This window comes from Muntiacus reevesi, chromosome 8 (genome assembly GCF_963930625.1).
Source record: "Muntiacus reevesi chromosome 8, mMunRee1.1, whole genome shotgun sequence".
In the NCBI taxonomy this organism is placed as follows: Eukaryota; Metazoa; Chordata; class Mammalia; order Artiodactyla; family Cervidae; genus Muntiacus; species Muntiacus reevesi.
The window spans coordinates 83,362,336-83,381,514 of record NC_089256.1 but is presented as its reverse complement, the minus strand read 5'-3'; the positions used below and the strand labels follow the sequence as shown (position 1 = coordinate 83,381,514).

General features: G+C 41.9%; 1 protein-coding gene across 5 annotated transcripts in view; it reads left to right on the top strand.

Annotated features, from left to right (window-relative positions):
* SCHIP1 (schwannomin interacting protein 1) overlaps window positions 1-19,179 on the top strand; it is a 175,700-nt gene that overhangs the window by 106,781 nt on the left and 49,740 nt on the right. The window contains exon 1 of one of the 5 annotated variants that reach the window (XM_065943418.1): window positions 7,974-8,289. The exons of the other annotated variants lie outside the window; for them this stretch is intronic. Coding sequence (XP_065799490.1) covers window positions 8,260-8,289 — 30 coding nt within the window. The 5' untranslated portion in view covers window positions 7,974-8,259. Of the gene's footprint in view, window positions 1-7,973; window positions 8,290-19,179 lie in introns of those variants that run through there. 5 annotated transcript variants of the gene reach the window in all.

The window sequence follows — 19,179 nt, the reverse complement described above, 5'->3', positions numbered from 1 at the left end:
TTGTTTAGCATGTCATGAATATTAGGTGCTCCTCTAGTCTTTCCATCCCTTTCTGTGTTCAGCTTGATCTAAGGCATCCAGGTTACTAACTTACTCTTTAATACATCACATCTCATGAATTCTGCCTCACTGTCTAAATCCTGCCCACATTTCATCTATGTCTGACAACTGTTTATATACTTCATTGTCTGTACTTAACACATCTTATAGGTTTCATCTATCCCATTTGTTTTTCTTGTTCTTATATAGCATTAGTCAGCATTTCTCGAATATTCTCAAGTAATACAGCAACACCTTCTACAACTGATCCTCCTTCTCTGATTCCATTCTAGCCAGCATCCCCATCCTTGAGGTCTTTCCCTCAAGGACCCAATCAAGATGCCCGTCTGTGCTGTTTCATCTTTCCCCATCTCCACTATAGGCTCCTCTTTACTCAACAGTTCTTTGTAATTTCACTCCCCATATCTTCAGTTTCAAGGCTAAATGAAGCCTTGTTATGTGCTCCTGATCTAACTCATTCAGGATCTGGTCTTTCCAATTATTTCCCACCTGTTATAGTCAGTTTCTCCCTTCTTCCTGGCTCCTTTCCTGATGCCCACATAGACATTTGGATCTCCTCTATCTTACAGATCAACCACAACAATCACTTCTCTGATTCCATTATTTCCTCAAGCTATCAACCTGATGCTCTAATTTATCTACAACCTTCTTTACCAACTTCTCTCTACTCAGTCCTTCAACTTTTCAATGGCTTGTGACTTGGTTTCTACCCCTAACACACTAGTACTGAAACTATTCTCGAGGGAAACGGATGACCTCCCAGTTGTCAGATCTAAGGACTTATGGTTGTGCTTCCCTGCAGTATTTGAAGCTGTGGAGCTCTCTCCCTTTGGTCCCTCCCTGTGGTGGTTTTCCTCTTCTTCTCACCTTATCACCCCACCCCCTTTCCTTCCTCTTAGCCTCTAAATGCTGGCTTTCACCCTAGGGGACTGTGTTCATCTTCTATTGCTGCTGTGAAAGATCACCCCAAACTTGGTGACTTAAGTCAACATGCATTTGTTGTTGTTCAGGTGATAAGCTGTATCCAACTCTTCTCTACCTCATGGACTGCAGCTTGCCAGGCTTCCCTGTCCTTCACTATCTCCCAGAGTTGGCTCAAACTCACGTCCATCGAGTCGATGATGCCATCCAACCATCTCATCCTCTGTCGTCCCCTTCTCCTCCCACCTTCAATATTTCCCAGCATCAGGGTCTTTTCCAATGAGTCAGTTCTTCGCATCAGGTGGCCAAAGTACTAGAGTTTCAGCTTCAGCATCAGTCTTTCCAGTGAATATTCAGGACTGATTCCCTTTAGGATTGACTGGTTGGATCTCCTTACAGTCCAAGGGACTCTTAAGAGTCTTCTCCAGCACCACAATTCAAAAGCATCATTTCTTCAGCTCTCAGCCTTCTTTATGGTCTAGCACTCACATCCATATATGACTACTGGAAAGACCACAGCTTTGACTATACAGACCTTTGTCGCCAAAGTGATGTCTCTGCTTTTTAATACTCTGTCTAGGTTTGTCATACATTATTTGTTGTAATAGATAAACATACATTTATGATCTTACAATTCTGGAGGTCAGAAGTCCCTAGGAAATCTCACTGGACTAAAAATCAAGGTGTCAGCAGGCCTGTCACCTCCTGGAGGCTCTAGGGGGAAATCCACTTCCTTGCCTTTTCCATCTTCCAGAGGACTCCCGCCTTCTTGGACTGGGATTCTTCCTCTGTCTTCACAGGCAACAACATTGGACAGAGTCTTCCTCACGCTGCCATCTCTCTGGTTCTTCCTCTGTTGCCCCCTCTTTTTGCTTAGAAGGACCCTCGTGATGACACTGGGCCCTGCATGACCCACAGTAATCTCCTTGTCTCAGGGTCAGCTGATTAACAAGTCTAATGCCCACCCTCCCACCCCAGCTCTGTGGGGACTGATGTGCCCAACATAGCAATGTCTCTGTTTGTTAGTCCTTTCTCTTCAATTTCTCCCTTCATCTGATCCATTTCTGCAACTGTCCTGACCCTGAAGAAGACCCCCCACATACTATCTGCTGGCCTGACTTCTCTTCTGAGCCCCAATTGCCTCCTGCGCCTTCAACTCAAAACTTTATGGTGGAAAATAGAAGACCACTACTGCAACCCAACCCCTCAGAATCAGTTCCTCCTCCTAACTTCTCTGGTTTCACAGCACCAAGTTTACTTCAGCAGTGGTCTCAGAAACTCCGGACTGTTCACTCTTCCAGGCCAGATCGCCGGCTAGGTGCCGTCAATGTACTTTTCAGAGTCTCATGGAGTGCATCCCTCTGTCTTCAACTCTCCATTGCTACTATCGCCTCCATCCGTCCAGCCTCTTTTTATTCCTTGGGCTGTTGTTGTTGCTTTTAATTCAGGAAGGGGGGCTGGAAATCTATTTTCTGTTCCTTTCTAGGGCAGAGTTGTTTTACATGTTATTCTAATTTTATCATGTCATCAGCCCAATAAACCAGGGATTAGCATCCTTAGTTTATAGATGAAGAAACTGAGGCTAAGAGCAATGAAGTAACTTTCTGAAACTCATAATCATTCATTTGTTCATTTAAAAATATTGAAAGCCTATTATAGGCCAAGTATTATTTCAAATGTTGGGGATAATAGTACTGAATTAATTAACTGTGATCTAAGTTCTAAGGAAAGTTACCTTAATCTAGAAATAGAAAAAATGGACTCAAGAAGTAGAAAACCAAATGAACAAGATTATTGCAGTCTCCCAGCTAACCTAGCTAAGCGTTTTCTTGCTTTTCTGATTTCCTAGTGAGCAAACAACAAAATCTCCTTGGTAGCACTTTACTCATTCAACACTGTATATAGTCATTTGTATACTGCCTTATTTCCCTTACCAAACTCCCTGGAGGCAGAAACACTGCCTCACATGGCACGTAACAGGATATTGTTTCAGCTACAAGGTTGTAAGAGTCAAAGAAGAGGTTCGGGAAAGTTCTCTGTAAACTGTAAAGCCATTTTCTAAGGTTTATTGTCATCAGTGATGCCGGCTGTGATCTTCTTTGGGCAAGTCATCCAAGGACCCAATGCCCCTTGATGTGGACAGAGTCAATTTTCCTTACAGTTCCTTTTCTTCCCTTACCTGGTGAAAAGCCACAACGTAACACTGTATGTTGGGTTGGGCAAAAAGTTCATTCAGGTTTTCTGTGTCATCTTTACGGAAAAACCTGAATGATTTTTTTTTTTTTTTGGTCAATCCAATACAATGTCTACCGCAAGGAACTTGCTTTCCGGAAGTTCCTGAGGAAAAGCTGAAAAGTTATTGCTTAAGACAATGACTTTCTTGTTCATCTTCCCCACCCTCCCCCAATACCTTCATTTTTTCCATAATATTTCATTACAAAGCTTTTCAAACTGAAAAGTTTTTTAGGTGACTATCCATCTATGCACCATCCAGATTCTACCATTACTGTTTTACTAAACTTGCTTTGTCACAGTTTTCCAGTTATCTTTCCATTCCTTCATCTCATTTATTTGATGCATTTCAAAGGAAGGTATTACTAAACTGCCCCCTAAATACTTCAGCTGCATATCATTAACCAGATCATTTTTATTCCTTTGAGGTACATTTGACATACAATGAAATGCACAAATCTTCAATGTTTTATTCAATGGGTTGTGACAAAGTATACTCCTCTGTAAGCCAAGCCCTCTCAAGTCCTTCAGCTTGTGCCAGAAAGTTCCCTTATACCTTCCCCAAGTCAGTCCCTGACCCAGTAGCTCACTCTTGAAGCTGTATGCTCAGATGAGCTGCAAATGTGACTTTTTACCACTATATTTACTATCCAAAACACCCCGACATTCTGTTCCCTTTGCAAAAATTTATTTTAATCTTTTTTCCAGCTTTCTTGAGGTATAATTGACAAAATATAATTGACAAAATTTGTATATATTTAAGGTGTACAATGTGATGGTTTCCTATTAACGTACGTTGTGATCACCACAATCAAGCTAATTAGCATTCATTACTTCATATAGGTACCTTTTTTTTTTCTTTCAACCCCTACCCCCTGTCTGTGGCAACCACCTGTTTATTCTCTGTATCTATGAGTCTGTTTCTCTTTAGCTCTGTTTGTTCATTTGTTTTGTTTTTTAGATTCCACATATAAATAAAATCATGCAATATTTATCTTTGTCTGTCTGACTTATTTCACTGAACATAATACCCTCTAGATCTACCCATATTGTCACAAATGGCAAGACTGCCTTCTTTTTTATGGCTGAGTTATATATATATGTATATATATATATATATATATGCCACAGCTTCTTTATCCATTCATCTGTCGAGGGACATAAGCTGCTTCCATATCTTGGCTATTGTAAATAACACTACAGTGAGCATAAGCGTGCATATGTCTTTTCGAGTTAGTGTTTTTATTTTCTTGGGGAAAATACCCAGAGGTGGAATTGCTGGATCATATGGGCTTCCCAGGTGACTCAGATAGTAAAGAACCCACCTGCAATGTGGGAGACCTAGATCTGATCCCTGGGTTGGGAAGATCCCCTGGAGAAGGGCATGGCAACCCACTCCAGTATTCTTGCCTGGAGAACCCCCACGGACAGAGGAGCCTGGCGGGCTGCAGCCCATGGGGTTGCAGAGAGTTGGACACGGCTGAGTGGCAGCACAGCAGAGCACATGGTAGTTCTATTTTTAATTTTTTTGAGAATTCTCCATACTCTTTTCCATACTGGCTGCTCCAATTTACATTCCAATAGTATACAAGGGTTCCCTTTTCTCCACATCCTCTCCAACACTTATTATTTGCTGTCTTTTTGATGACAGCCGTTCTGATGGATGTGAACGGATATTTCATTATGGTTTTGATTTGTATATCCCTGATGATTAGTGATGCTGACCATCTTTCCTGTGTCTGTCGGTCATCTTCATTCTGTTGCTATTAATTGCCACAAATGAAAAAGTACTTTTCAGGATTTAAAGACATAATAGTTTGCTTGGTGGAAGAAATAGGAAAAATGGCTTACTGAGACAATAGTCTAATTTTTCTTCTTTTAAAACTTACCTTGAATTCAGTTTTAGGTCGAACCACTCTGCTGCCTCTCTCTTACCTTATGATAAATTTTGATTTCGAGGTCAACCTACATTAGTTCAGTCAAAAGGGGTTTATTTCTTTAAGTCCTGTGGTCCTCATTTAGCATTTTTTTTTTTGAAGACACTCACAAGAAAATCTGGAGGGTTTTTTTTTTCTTCTTACTGCCGTTGCTGGAAGATTTATGTTCTTGGGCATGTCACCACTCTCTCAGGCCTCAGTGTCCATATCTGGAAAATAACAGTTTATCTCTTAAGTCCCCATCTAAATCTGAAACCCAATACTTTCTGTGGGAAGAAAAGTTGTGAAGACCTGAGAACAAAACAAAAGCATCTCCATGCCACATACAGTAGTATATTAAACAGTTCATCAATATTTTTTAGTCCAAAAATAATAAATGTTACTGTATCTTGGTAAGTTATTCTAGCTTATGTGTTCTTGGAACAGCTGATTTCTGTTTAAAGTTTTTTGTACTAGCAAATCATAATTTAAATTGTAACACAAAGTCCTTTCCAATGAATGACTGTAGAAGGAAGCTTGCTTGATATATTCCTTTTTTTTTAAATCTTGTTTATACTTCTTTAGAGGGTTTTTTGACAGGATTTGGGAGACAATTGTCAGAAATCTGTTCTCCCCATAGCCACCTCTGAGTCACTTCCACTATTTATGGAAGAGCAACTGTGAAGAGTGGGATCATGTTTAGGCTTTTTTTTTTTTTTTTTAAAACAACACATGATAAATGTCTTTAGAAGTTTATGTAATACATCCCGAAGCTTTCAGTTTTCAGAAGAGAACAGAGTCCAGAAAGCAACTTTTTGGCCTTGTATAGCTTGAAACCATGTTCCTGAGTCTTAGGGTCCTAGATTGTCAAAGTAGTAACCTGAGTAAAGTTTTAGCAGTCTTTGGAGTAAAGCTGTTCTGTCTTGGAAAGCTGCAACTGTGCCTCCTATATCAGGCATAAGATTTCCATTTCATCTTATTTGCTACCTTGCAAAGGAACTTTTACTTTGGCTTACTTTTCCTTGCACATACTTCAGATTCCAGAGCCTTCATCTGCGCGGTTGTTTAGCAAGACACTCTACAAAGCAGCCTCTGTCTCTGTCCTATATGGATTGCTCAAGAGGGAGGAATGAAATTTAGGATGGGGATATGTTGCCTGTTGTTTACTTTCTCTGAAGACTTTCTGTCCTCTTTTCTGTTTAAGAAGACTCATCATCTAGCTCAGCTGTCTGCTTCATTCATCAAGCTCTCATTGGACCACCTGCCAATAAGCTGGCCTAAGAAGTCTTGTACATGTTAGTGGCCTAGCTATCTCCTAGATTCCAGGCCCTCGAGTTTGGCAGGGTGCGTGTCCAGAGTGCTTTTTCCTAGGAACCCAACGAGCCTGTGCGGAAATGGCAGCCTGTGAGATCACCAGCTGGGTCTTTCCTGTCGCCTTTCCACTGTCTTAACCAGGAAGCTGAAGCCAGGCTTGTGAATGTGTCTCTGGAATTGAACTCAGCCAACTTCTCTCCTGTCAGAATCTCAAGTCACGAAAATTAAGAACAGAATACAGAAAAATAGGTTTTTCTCTTTCCAAGCAACAGAGATGTTGTCAAGTTATAAGATTAAAAATATTTCGCCAAATATCCTTAACACAAACTCTCAGCACTCCTTAAGATTGAGTTTGATATGAAAACTTGTCAAATGTGTTGATCCCACTCATCAAGCAACAGTACTTGTTTTTCTTATTAATAGCATAATGAAGACTTTGCAGTTATTAGTAAGAGTATTGAAGAAGACAGATATAGATGTAGCAAAATAGCTTAAGAATGTTTTTAAACTTGGCTTAAATTCAGTCAAGATTTTACTGAGTTCCATTTGTTTGAGCATTATTTTGAGAACCATTTGTTTTTATTAAGAAACAGCAAAATGAGTTGCCTATGGCAACTGAAAAATATAGATAGGGAAATTTTATTGTGTTTATTTTAAAAATTTTCTATCATTAAATTAGCTTCAAGAATTTATAGGCCTAGTTGTTCCTCCTTATAAGCTAAAATCCTACAACAGCCCTGAAGAAGTGCAAAACTGGCTCCTGTTTTTACCAGAGACATGTATGGTCCAACTTGTGTGTCCTTTGATTGCAATCTGAAAGTCAAGAATCCTTTCTATTATGGTCACTTACATGGAATGGTCTGTTTCTAGGATCATATTGCTGTATTGAGGGTGTCTATATATTCAAATCATAGCACTGGGTTATTTATATATATATATATATATATATATATATATGGCCTTACTTTAAAAAAAACTTGCACTTTGGTTTCATTTTCATGAAATGAATTATACTGACTTTAACACTTTAATAAGCCCTCTCCCTAAAAAGTTATGGGAATAATTATTTCATCTTCTTCTGTTTGACTTAAAAAGCAGATAAGAACCAACAATGAGTGGCAAATCCAAAGAATTCCAAAATAATATTTTTAAAAAGAATGAAGGCCCTCATTTTAGCTGTAAAGTTGACAAACACTTCAAACACTCAACCCAGAGAACACCCCTTCGGTGTCACAATTCAGAATGGATCGTTTTCCCTTTCGCCTGTCCGAAGTTCTGAAATGATCCTTAAGGGCTCTGGTTTCATAAGCGCCAGGCAAGCAGCATCAGCGGGCAGGGAGGATGCTGCCGGAGGTTAGAAATGTTCAGCTGCAACATTGATTTGTGTCCGCCGCTCTCCCTCTGCCTCGCTGGCCTTTTTCCCTTTAATGAGGACTAGAATGTTTCCACATCACTTAACTGCCTTCGTAAAGCACCAGAAGGTCACACCAGCCCCAGACTGATCCCTTTCTTTGTGTCGATAATATAATTGGCTGATTGTGCCAGTGATGAGCGCGCCCCCTCCCCCAGCCGGGCCCTAGCTCCATGTTGGCGAGCCTGGCTGCCGGTTTGCGAGGAGAGCAGCCCGGCTCGCTGCGCGCTCCCAGCGCCGGCGGTGCCACTGCGCAGGTTGATCAGCGAAACAGCATCCATTTTAATCTGCGGGGAGCCCCTGCCTTCCCAGGGCGTTCTCTCCGCCCGCGGATGCTCCGCGCTCTCCCTCCGCAGCCTCGCTGAGCAGTCCTGCCTTGGGGTCTGCTCCCTAGGATGCACTGAGATGGTACACCAGGAGAACTGTTCGTATCAGGTAAGATTTAAAGCCTGATCGTGAGGCCGGCATCCTTTGGGAGAGGAGGCCTTCCTCGTCCAGAGCAGCAGGTTGCCTCGTTCCGGGTTTTCACGGGATTTTGCCATACTACACTCCTTGCCTCCATCACATTACAGTATCTGAATTGTAATTAGATTTTCTGGGGAGTAATGGGGCAGAAAACTCTGTTTCTTGGCCTTTAAAGCATATGTGAAATCCGCTGAGGTGATCCGTGTTTTGCACATTCTGTATGTCTCTGCAAAATAAGAGAAATCGGGTTGAACTTTGAATTTAAGAGGCTTTGGAAAAGAAAAATCTGGGTGGAATTTCACATGGATAAAAGGGAAAAATGTTTTTGCTCATTGCATAGGAGGCAAATGGCTTCACATCCAGCTTTTAGGATTGTCTTGAAGGAAATTATGTAAATCGGAAGTAATAACTGATGATCTGAGAAATTTTCAAACACCAGCTGGTACGCACTTGACATTTAAAGTTGCACTTGTCTCTCCAAACTTATTTTTACTAGTATGTTGTTTTAAATGACTAGTAAATAAGAAATAAGGTACCAACATGCATAAAAAACTCCAAATAGGAAATTTTTAGTAACAGGTACTCATCTCTGTCCCTAATTTTCTGTCTGGAGTTTTGAAGTAAACACTTAGAGGATCTCGAAAGACCAGTTCTAGAATGTGACTACAACTATGGAATCAACACTGAAAATATCCTCCTTGTAAACAGACAACGAGAAGGTTCTCAGAGAAATTTCTCTGCAGCAGCAGGCACGGCTAGTCCAAGTGCTGGATAGTTAGTATCAGGGTATTACTCAGCTGACCGAGTTTAGAAGCTCCAAGGGACCATTTCTCTAATTTAACAGTGCCTCTTCCTTGTGTGAGGTAAGTTACCTGAGACCAGCAGGTGTTTCTCAGAAGGTCGGATTTCACAGTAGTGAATGTACGCAGGCAGACTAGTACATCTCACAAGACTCAAAGCAGTCGTTTCTCAGCTAAGTAATGTATGCCTAGAAAATATGTTTATGCACTTTTTTCTCGGCTTAATAATTGGAATTTTGTAATTGTGGGCCTGTCTCATAGTATTTTCATTTTATAGTCCATTTAGGTCCATAGATCCTAGGTAACAAGATTTATGCTTCATAGGAGTTCTTACCATGCATAAGAAAAGGGTCATGATGCTGAGGAAACAACAAAACTTACACAGAATACAGTGGGGGAGTGGAGAGTGTCGACTTTTATGGAGAGCGTAACCTACTTATGGCATGGCTCCAGGTGATTAAATTACTATAATAATTAACATCATTTTTCTGCTCGCTTTTTAGAGAAGCTATGTAATGTAATTTTTTGAAGGCAAGATGCTACGAGATTATTCCCTGTATCTTTTCATTTGGTTGAACATGGAGTCACTGGTTTTACAAGTCACAGATTGGTCAGATGTCAGCAGTGCCATCAGGAGGGGAGGGGTTTTTTAGCCTTCTGCTTCCAGAGGAAAACAAATTGATTTTCTTTTATATGAACTACAACATATAACACTGATTGTGTGTTCAATAGTTTTTGAAGTATTTATTGCTTATTTTTACAATAAAATTATGTCCATTAGGCAGGTGATAATCGACAGTAGATTCTACATCTCCATGGGATTTTATAGAACTTTATGTGCCCGTCCTTTTGAAATGCTCTCCCTCTGTTCATAACTCAGCAAATAAAGAAACATTAGCCTTGAAGCCATGTCTCAATCCTACTTGGAAACCTTAGTTTTAGAACCGCCTGACACCATGGATTCTGAAAGGGCAGTTTCTCTAAGTTCTTGATGTTATCATGGTCACTGGTAAAATCAACAATGATGTTTTTCAGAAATGTCCCCTTATCTGATGAAGGCTTGCTTATTTATTTATCTATTCTTAAGGATGATAATAGAGTGGTTAAAACAAAGTCCCTAGACTAGCATCTTAGTGAGTAGAAGGAATTTACTTGTAGGACTGATTCCTTTCATCTGTAATGTTGGTTTCTTTTTTTTTTTTATCTGATTTTATTTGTTTTTTTAAATTGAAGGATAATTGCTTTACAGAATTTTGTTGTTTTCTGCCAAATACCAACATGAATCAGCCATAGGTATACATATGTCCCCTCCCTTTTCTTTTTTTTGGGGCATATGGTCATTTCCTGACCAGGGGTGGAACCCACACCCTCTTCAGTGGAAGCACAGAGTCTTAACCACTGGACTGTCAAGAAGTCCCCTATACCTCGATCTCTTAATGGAGACACCATGAATGGGGCTTCGGAGGCCATTCCCCTCAGACTTATTTGGATAATTAGGGGCATGTGTCTGGGTGTGTGTTATTATTACCTTTGTCATCATCATCGTCATCTTCTGAGCAGTAACAGTCTCCTGACTACTCCTACCCTTGCCCCTGTTCTGTGGTCCATGTTCAATGCAGAATCCAAATGCTCTCTTAAGACCTAAATCAGAGCCTGCCACCGATCTCATAATTCTCCTGGGCATAAAAGCCCACGTCCCAGCAGGGCCCCCGGGGTCTCACATCCCCTCGCCCCTGATTCCTCTGACTCCTCTCGCCCCCCTCCGCCCCTTCACCCCTCTTCTCATGTTTCCTGCACGTGCCGTCTCCCTGTCAGGTATGTGCTTCCCCCCCAGGGAGCCCGTTAGTTGCAGGTTTAGTGAGCAATCTGCCCTGTTTGGGGCATGTTTATACTAAAAAATTGTTCACTTCTACCTGAAATTCAGAGTCACCCCAGACATCAGGTATTGCTCCTCTTGGTGACCGCCATGGCTTACTCACTTTCTTCAGATCTTTGCTCACATGTCACCTTCTTGTGAAGGCCTCCTCTGGACTTTCTGTGTCAGCTTCCAATTCCCCGACTCTCTCCCAGTCTTTATTACACGTCATTTTTATATTTGGCGTCCATCACCATCCATCCGGCTACATGTGCTGTGCCGTGTCCCGTTGCTCAGTCATGTCTGACTCTTGGCGAGCCTGTGGCCTCTAACCTGCCGGGCTCCTCTGTCCATGAGGTTCTCCAGGTGAGAATACTGGAATGGGTTCCCACTTCTTCCTCCAGGGGATCTTTCCGACCCAGGCTTTGAATCCACATCTCCTGCACTGGCAGATGGATTCTTTACCGTTGTGCCCCCTGGGAAGTCCATCAGACTACAGTTTTGTCTATTTTCTGTCTTCCTTACTCCACAGAAGCTCCACAAGGACAAGGATTTTTAGGTTTGTGTCCATCTGCTGTCTCACTGCTGAGAGCAAGCTCTCAAATAATATGGATGGATGTGACTATTGTATGTAAAATTGAGTGAGAAAAAAAGGCACTGTAAACACTCTCTAGCGTTGTGGTTACACTTTGATGGCCATTGGGATGATTGTCAATCCTATTCCTATTCCGACTCCCAGCAACATGCCCTTGATTTCAGTGTCTTAGGATCAGATTATCCCTTTATTTTTTGTTACTTTTCTCATCTGTGAAATGGTATTTTTTTTTCTTGTTAACATCCTGGCATGAGAGTTGGCAGGTCCCTGCCAGAGGCCACCTTTCTGCATCAAGTCGGTTACCATGAATTGAGAGCCACTTTCTCCCAGTGTTTACATAAAGGGCTCAGTGAAGATTACAAAGCAGCCCAAGGAAACCATACATTGCTTCACTTCCCAATTATTTATTGCTAATATAGAGAGTCTAACTGATCCTCGGGTATTACTTTTCCAAATAGATGATTGTTTTGAAAAAGAGAGTTTCACTGCTTCCTAGAGCTTGAGCCCCCTTTGGAGGTGGATGGATGTGCCATGCTATGAACAACTTCATCTGGGGGTGGGGGGGGATGTTCAGAGAGAAATTCTCAGGCAGGGTTTTTCATGGTTGTTTTATTTTTGAAGTTTCTCGGGTTGTCGTCATCTTTGTGTACTTTTCCCCCTCGCAGGGTTTACGTCAGCACAGAGCTTACTGAGGCATGTCTTGTCATTTTCAGTTGTAGCCGTGTTAAAAGATAGAGCTATCCACCTCCATTTTCCAGTCTTGGGAGGAAGCCAATCTCTTCAGGAAAGAGCCTTGCCCACAGCTTCGGGCCTGGCAGCCTTTAAGAGACCAGATTCCTCTACACGATCTCTGATAGAAAGCGTCAAAATACTGTTAACTTGAAAGCACAGGCTTAGGTCAAAGGGTCCATTTTGCTTAAAAACTCCCAAAGATTTTCTCCTCTTTCCCTGCAGTCAGTTTTGGGGATGAATGTGTGTATAAAACCAGTGACACGCTTTTATCCCTTTATTTCCGTTGCTTAAATTCCTTTATGACCACTCCAGACATAAACCACACCCTCATGGTCTCAGCTCCAGTAGAAATGAAAGAGGAAAAAAGTAAAATGGTACGTGAATGACTCTCATCTTTTTCCTCCCTTGGAAGCATAAAGAGACTCTTCTTCAGATGCACACCTGATCTTGAAGAAGCAGAGGGGAAATTTTCGTACTTCCCCATTTTCTTTAGGATAAACTCCCATGCCTTGCATTTAAGGCCTAACCATGGGGACTTCCCTGGTGGGCCAGTGGCTAAGACTCCATGTTCCCAATGCAGGGGGCCTGGGTTTGATCCTTGGGGACTAGATCACACATCTAGATGTGTGATTTAGGTGTGTGACTAGATCACACATGCCAAAACTAAGAATTCACATGCCGGAACTAAAGATCTTGCATGCCACGATGAAAATTGAAGATCCATTGTGTCATAGCTAAGACCCAGCACAGCCAAATAAAGAAATAAATATTTAAAAAAAATTTTTTTTTTTTTTTTAAAAAGACCATGATCTGAACCCTGGACAGAAACAGCCCTCCCTCCTCACCTTGTCCTCCTGCCCCCACACAGCCGTCAATCCTTTCTGTTTGCTGTGCTGCCTCAGCCTGGAATCCCTGCCACCCGCACACCTGCTTCTGCCTGTTGCAAGCTGATGCTCTCTGAAGCTCGTGTCCCCTCCATCAGGAAACTTTCTCCTTCTGAATGCATTTTGTTTTCAGCTCTATAAGAACCCATTTACTGCTAGTGACATATAAGTCTGCCTCCCCGATTAGACAACAGGCTACTTGAGGACAAATGCCTATTTTTCATTTCCTGCCCTATACACGGAGTGCGTGTTCCATAAATGTGTGTTGGACTGATTGGATTTTCTGCAGTTGGTCCTGTTCTGAGTCCCCAGGATGAGGGTTTTGCATCATAATACCAGAGAGGAGCTCAGATCTGTGCACTGCAACTGGGAGTGGGTGAAGGGGATCCCCCTGCATTGGGAGATCAGAGTCTTAGCCACTGGACCACCAGGGGAGTTCCCATGGTTAGGCCTTGAATGCCATGCAGAGGAGTTCGAACTTTATCCTAAAGAAAATATGGGAAGTATGAAAATTTCTACTCCTTGTATGTGGCTTATGAGCCTCTTGCCAAGTTGCCATCCCATGCGCTGAGACGAGGGACATTGGGCAGGGAACAAAATGAAAGAGACACACATCCCACCCTCCCCAGAGACAGTCATTAAGAATATACCACCACACCTACTTCTCCTTCACCTAGAGGGGTTCCCCAAGGTGAGCCTCGTGGTCTGTCCCCAAGCACCCCTTCAAAACACCCGTGGTCAGTGGAAGCTAGTAGTCATCCTCAAGGCACCTTTCTTAATATACTGAATTTTAGAGGGATAATTTTACTGCCTCCTGAAACACTGAATATTCCTTGGGCAAAATGTCTCAGCCCAACTGAAGTATTGCACCCACCATCTAGAATGAAAGGTATCCTATATTGGTCTCAAATGATAAAACTAGGGAGTATATCAGTTTAAGTAGTACATCAAGATATCTTAAAAAGCTCTTGCTGGGAGAAAGTAGTAAACAGACCTTCATGCCCAGATTCTAGTGGGTTGGTTGGTTGGTTGGTTTGCCTCCGTGCATGGCATGTGGGATCTTAGTTCCTTGACCAAGGATGGAAACCTCGGCCCCTGCATTGGAAGCGTAGAGTCTTAACCACAGGACTGCCAAGAAAGTCTCTGTAGTGGGTTATTTAATGGTTAACAAAGGAAAGGAAATACAGTATGTCCCCGTTGACACCAGGCCAAGAGAGGGCTCATTTTCCAATCCCCTCTTCCTGTGAATGAGAAAACAGGTATCAAATTTGACTTCATTTAAGATTCTACTCAATTTAAGCCTGGTTTCATCCACGGCAGGGAAAAAAATATACTGACCTAATAGGAAGGGGAATTTCAAAGCATTTAGTGCACTATTTGATACAGGCTTTTTAAATATAAGTTCAGCGAAAAATAAATGAGTAAAATATAAGTTCAATGAAGTTATTTTTATCTCTTGTTCTATAGATTTTTATTTGATTGGAGAATTTTTTTCCCTGGAGTGTTGAAGAATACTTTGTCTTCATTGTATTGCCTGGTTGGGGTACAGTTGTATTTTGCCTTGTTGAGATACAGTGTGTTTGTCTGAGGAGGGAATAACATGTCTATCACCTTAAAAATTAAGAAAATCATTCTGGAAACAAACTCATCTGCACTTGTTTTTAGGTTGTATATCTGAAAATATAATATATATATTTTGCCACAAAAGGAGCACAGTGATAAGTGCCCAGATGGGAGGGGAAAAAAATCATTTTAACAGAATTTCAGTATGGGCCTGATCTGAAATAGAAATTTAGTACAAGCACATCATTCCTATTTAGAGTAGCACTGGGAGCCTCAAACATCGTGATTTAGACATCAAGTGATTTTAAGAAATAAATGTGCCATGCGTATTTTAAGCCAAATGTCTAGTATTTTCTCTTGGAAAGAGAGTGGTGGGGGGGGATTGAAGGGAAATGGGCACATTGCTATGATACATGCCAGTGCTTGCATGCAGAGCAGAGACCTCACCTTCACACACACACACAAACACATGTGCATGCACACACATGCACACACGCACAGTCTTAGGTAACCAAGACTTCACATGCAGAAGCTCAAGATTAATAGCATCGCATTCTATTATTTATTTACGTTCTCCGTACCAAGGGAAAATGTGAAATCTCCGTGTACTTAGTATTCCCCTGAGCACTATGTGGAAGCATCAGAAATTACCAAGCTTCCTGAAATAGAAAGTACTTTGACAAAATTGCTCGAATTCAGAAGAAAACAGTCATCCAAAGGCCTAGTGACAATCAGCGTAGGAGAGCCATTAAGGGGGAAAGAATGCTAAGAGCACAGAAAAACATAATGAGGGCATTAACAATGGTCCCCCTCTGAAGCTGCGCCATCCTCAGCCAAGTGACCACAGTTGGCGTTCCTCGTACTCAGGTCTTCAGATGGGCGGAAAGCTTGATGCCTGTGGTTCTCAGTTTTCTTATATGCATAAATGATTGACACTCTTGTCTCCTTCCAATGCTTTAACCTCCTCCACTGCACACTCCCAATGCCATTAGTTTAACTTTTTAAATCTACAATGAAAAGTCCTCTGCAAAACAATATGCAGATTTTCATGGTTTATCTGGCTATCGGAATACCTTATTTGAAAAGCAAAGCAAATTTAGATGAATACTGCACAGAAGAGAAAAAATAATTTTAAAAGAGAATATAAATCAGTGTCAGTTTGTGTAGCACATGGAATTTGGAGGCTAAGGCTGAAGGAGAGGTGGTGGGAACCTAAAGGGTTAATCCGGACTCAATAAGAGTTTCCATTAATAAGAATAGGAAGATCTTTTGACAGTGCATAAGTGATTTCCCAGTAATGCGGTCTGTGTTTTCAGAGTCAATAATTTCCACCAGTGGCCGATAATGATCATTTAAAAGCATTAGCTCACGTGACCAATGTGCCTCACAGTTCAAATTATGGCTTGACAGGAAACTGAAGCTCTCCATTCTGGTCCTTGAATTTCAGGGCAGGGGAGGGTGAGCGGAGGCCCTTTCAACCTCAGGGATTGTAAGTGGCTTTATGTACATTTTCTAAGAGGAAGCATTAGTATCTGGCCCCATGTTTTGCAGGCAGAGTTCATTTTAGAGAGGGCAGCAGTAGAAGTGAAAGGTTTAGTCATTCAGTTGTGTCCAGACTCCTCTATTCATGGGATTCTCCAGGCAAGAATACTGGAGTGGGTAGTCATGCCCTTCTCCAGGATATCTTCCTGACCCAGGCGTTGAACCCAGGTCTCCTGCATGGCAGGCAGATTCTTTACTGTCTGAACCACCACAGAAGCCCAGTAAGGAAGGAACCAGGGAAAATTCTGTGTAGGAAGGACAGACTGACTGTTCTCCTCTTGTTTGTGCGGGGCTGCTCCAAAATCACCAAACATTAAGTTCAGCTCAAGTGTTCTAAGTGGTGGTTTGTTTTTTTCATTTCCTGTATTCATCTGAACCAGTTGGAAGTGAAATTAATTACAGTATTGATCCCAAGCCATGTAAAGTCAGGGTCTTATCACCAAGCCTAGAAATATGATCGAAAATAAGATAATGGCTTATACTGAATTTTTTCAAGGTCTCAAGCTGTGCTTCTGAAATTTAAAGTGCACTCAGAAATCTTAGAGCACTTGTAAGACTGCAGTTTTTGATTCAGTAGGTCTGGGGTGGGAGCTGAGAGTTTGCATTTCCTGTCCACTCCCAGGTGATGTGGGTTCTGTGGCTGGAGGACGCAGAGCAAAGAAAGCACCAGAGATCACTCCATGTGAGAGGAGGATAGTATATATTTTAAGCTGGCACAAGCCATCCAGATAGTAATGATACAGCTCCTTCTGGAAAGGGTCTAGGCTATGAGCATATGTCCCGAGCACTCATTTAAGGAGGGTGCAAAATACGTTCATCACCACTGGAGACCAACTTTCTAAAGAAGGTGTTTTATCACTTGTCTCTATATAGTACTTCGTAGAGGATCACTTATGCCAAAAAAAGATATAGGGGGTAGAGGAGGAGAATGGTTTTTCTTACTTCCTTGGGACTAACCCTTGTTCCTATTGTACAGCTGGGAAATTTCCATCTTGGATTTTGAGATACCCTTCTCCAAAAGGTAATCTGTTATAAATGTATATGCATTTATATATACATATATATGTGTATGTATGTGGTCAATATATTATTGGTGCGTATAAATTAATTTGAATATGTTTATACATATACATAGTTAATGCTGAGAGTTCAGTCCTTTTAACTGTATGTTTAAGGCCACCCTGTTAAAACAAACCTGAAGAAGGGCATGGCAACCCACTCCAGTATTCTTGCCTGAAGAATCCTATGAAGAGAGGAGCCTAGTCAGCTACAGTCTATGGGGTCATAGAGTCGAACATGACTGAAACAACTTAGAATGTGTGCATGCATGTTAAAATTAAAGTCAGAAGATAATAATTAGACGTATAGCTTTATGTACTTTACTAAGTCTTGTAATATCTAAGTTTTTATTGGGAATTCCCTGGTGGTCCAGTGGTTAGGACTCAGAACTTTCACTGCCGTGGCCTGGGTTCAATCCCTAGTTGGGGAACTAAGATCTCACAACCTGTGTGGCATGGCCAAATAAATAAATAAATTTTTATAATCACATGCATGTTAGCTCTTGATTATAGATAGCTAAATGGGCTAGATGCTGACCTAGGTAAGAGGCTGAAATCACTGAAATTCATGGTAGGCCCCCTTTTTTACTTACCATGTTTACTTACCTCTTAAATGTATGTGGTTTCCAAAAGAGATTTCTGTTGAAAAGCACTCATATAAACTATTAATGTTTCCTTCCATGGACAGCATTCCATGGAAACATTGTAAGCAGCCCAAACCTTTCTCCTCTGTGCCTGTATCTATTCAACAGCCATTCATCTTCCACTTAACATGTGGGAGGTGGTGTCTAGATGCTGTGGGAAAAACAAGGTGAGTAGCACAAATTTCTGTGCTCTTAGAGAAAGGCTTGAAACTGTAACGGTGTTAGAGAAAAACCATTATCAGTCTAAAAGCAGCAGGGTAAACCTGAAAGGAAAGGTCACTGTACAGTGTGTTAGGTCACAACTATTGATGAAGGAGTTTTTATTTCATTCCTTGAGGTCTGATCCTCAGGAGACATCAGTGACGCGTGCTGAATGTTACAGATATGTGATTTAGAAAATAGTGTCAGCTTTTGATATCGTTTTTAGCTACGTTTGATTACTCTGTTGGGTACCGTTGTTTCTTAACAGAGGCAGCCAGTAGGAGGCAGTCTCGCACACCCATTTAGAATATGGGCCACGGAAGCAAATTCTGTGCTTCAAATTCTGGCCTTTCGATGGGCAAGCTGCCACACTGGGACAATTCCCTAGCCTCACCGATTTCTCACTCCACTGTGAAATGCAGCTTGATAATAATATCCACCTCAGAGGGTTCCTGTGAGGACTGAAGACAAATGTAAGAGGCACCTGTAACGTACCTGGCCCACAGCAGCCCCCAGTAGAGGGTATGCCGTGTGCTAAATCGCTTCAGTCGTGTCTGACTTTGCGACTCCATGGACTGTAGCCCACCAGGCTCCTCTGTCCATGGAATTCTCCAGGCAAGAATACTAGAGTGGGTAACTATTCCCTTCCCTGGGGGATCTTCCCACCCCAGGGATCGAACCCACGTCTCTTATGTCTCCTGTATTGGCAAGCGGGTTCTTTAGCACTAGCGCCATCTGGGAAGCATGTTAATACATGTCATGTAATAAGACGTGTGCTTCCGTCATGTTAACCAGTCTCCTTTGGCAGAGTTTAGTGTGCAGAGGGTCCTTCAAAGCCCAGCATCCTTTATGTTAACCCCAGAGCCTTACCTCTGAGAAATTCTCTGGCTTTGGGGACACCCGCTGTATAGGAGTACTCAGTGACCAGCATGACCTCTCAGACCTGGAGGGTGAACCCGGCTTCTTGCATGCAGGTGGTGGGACCC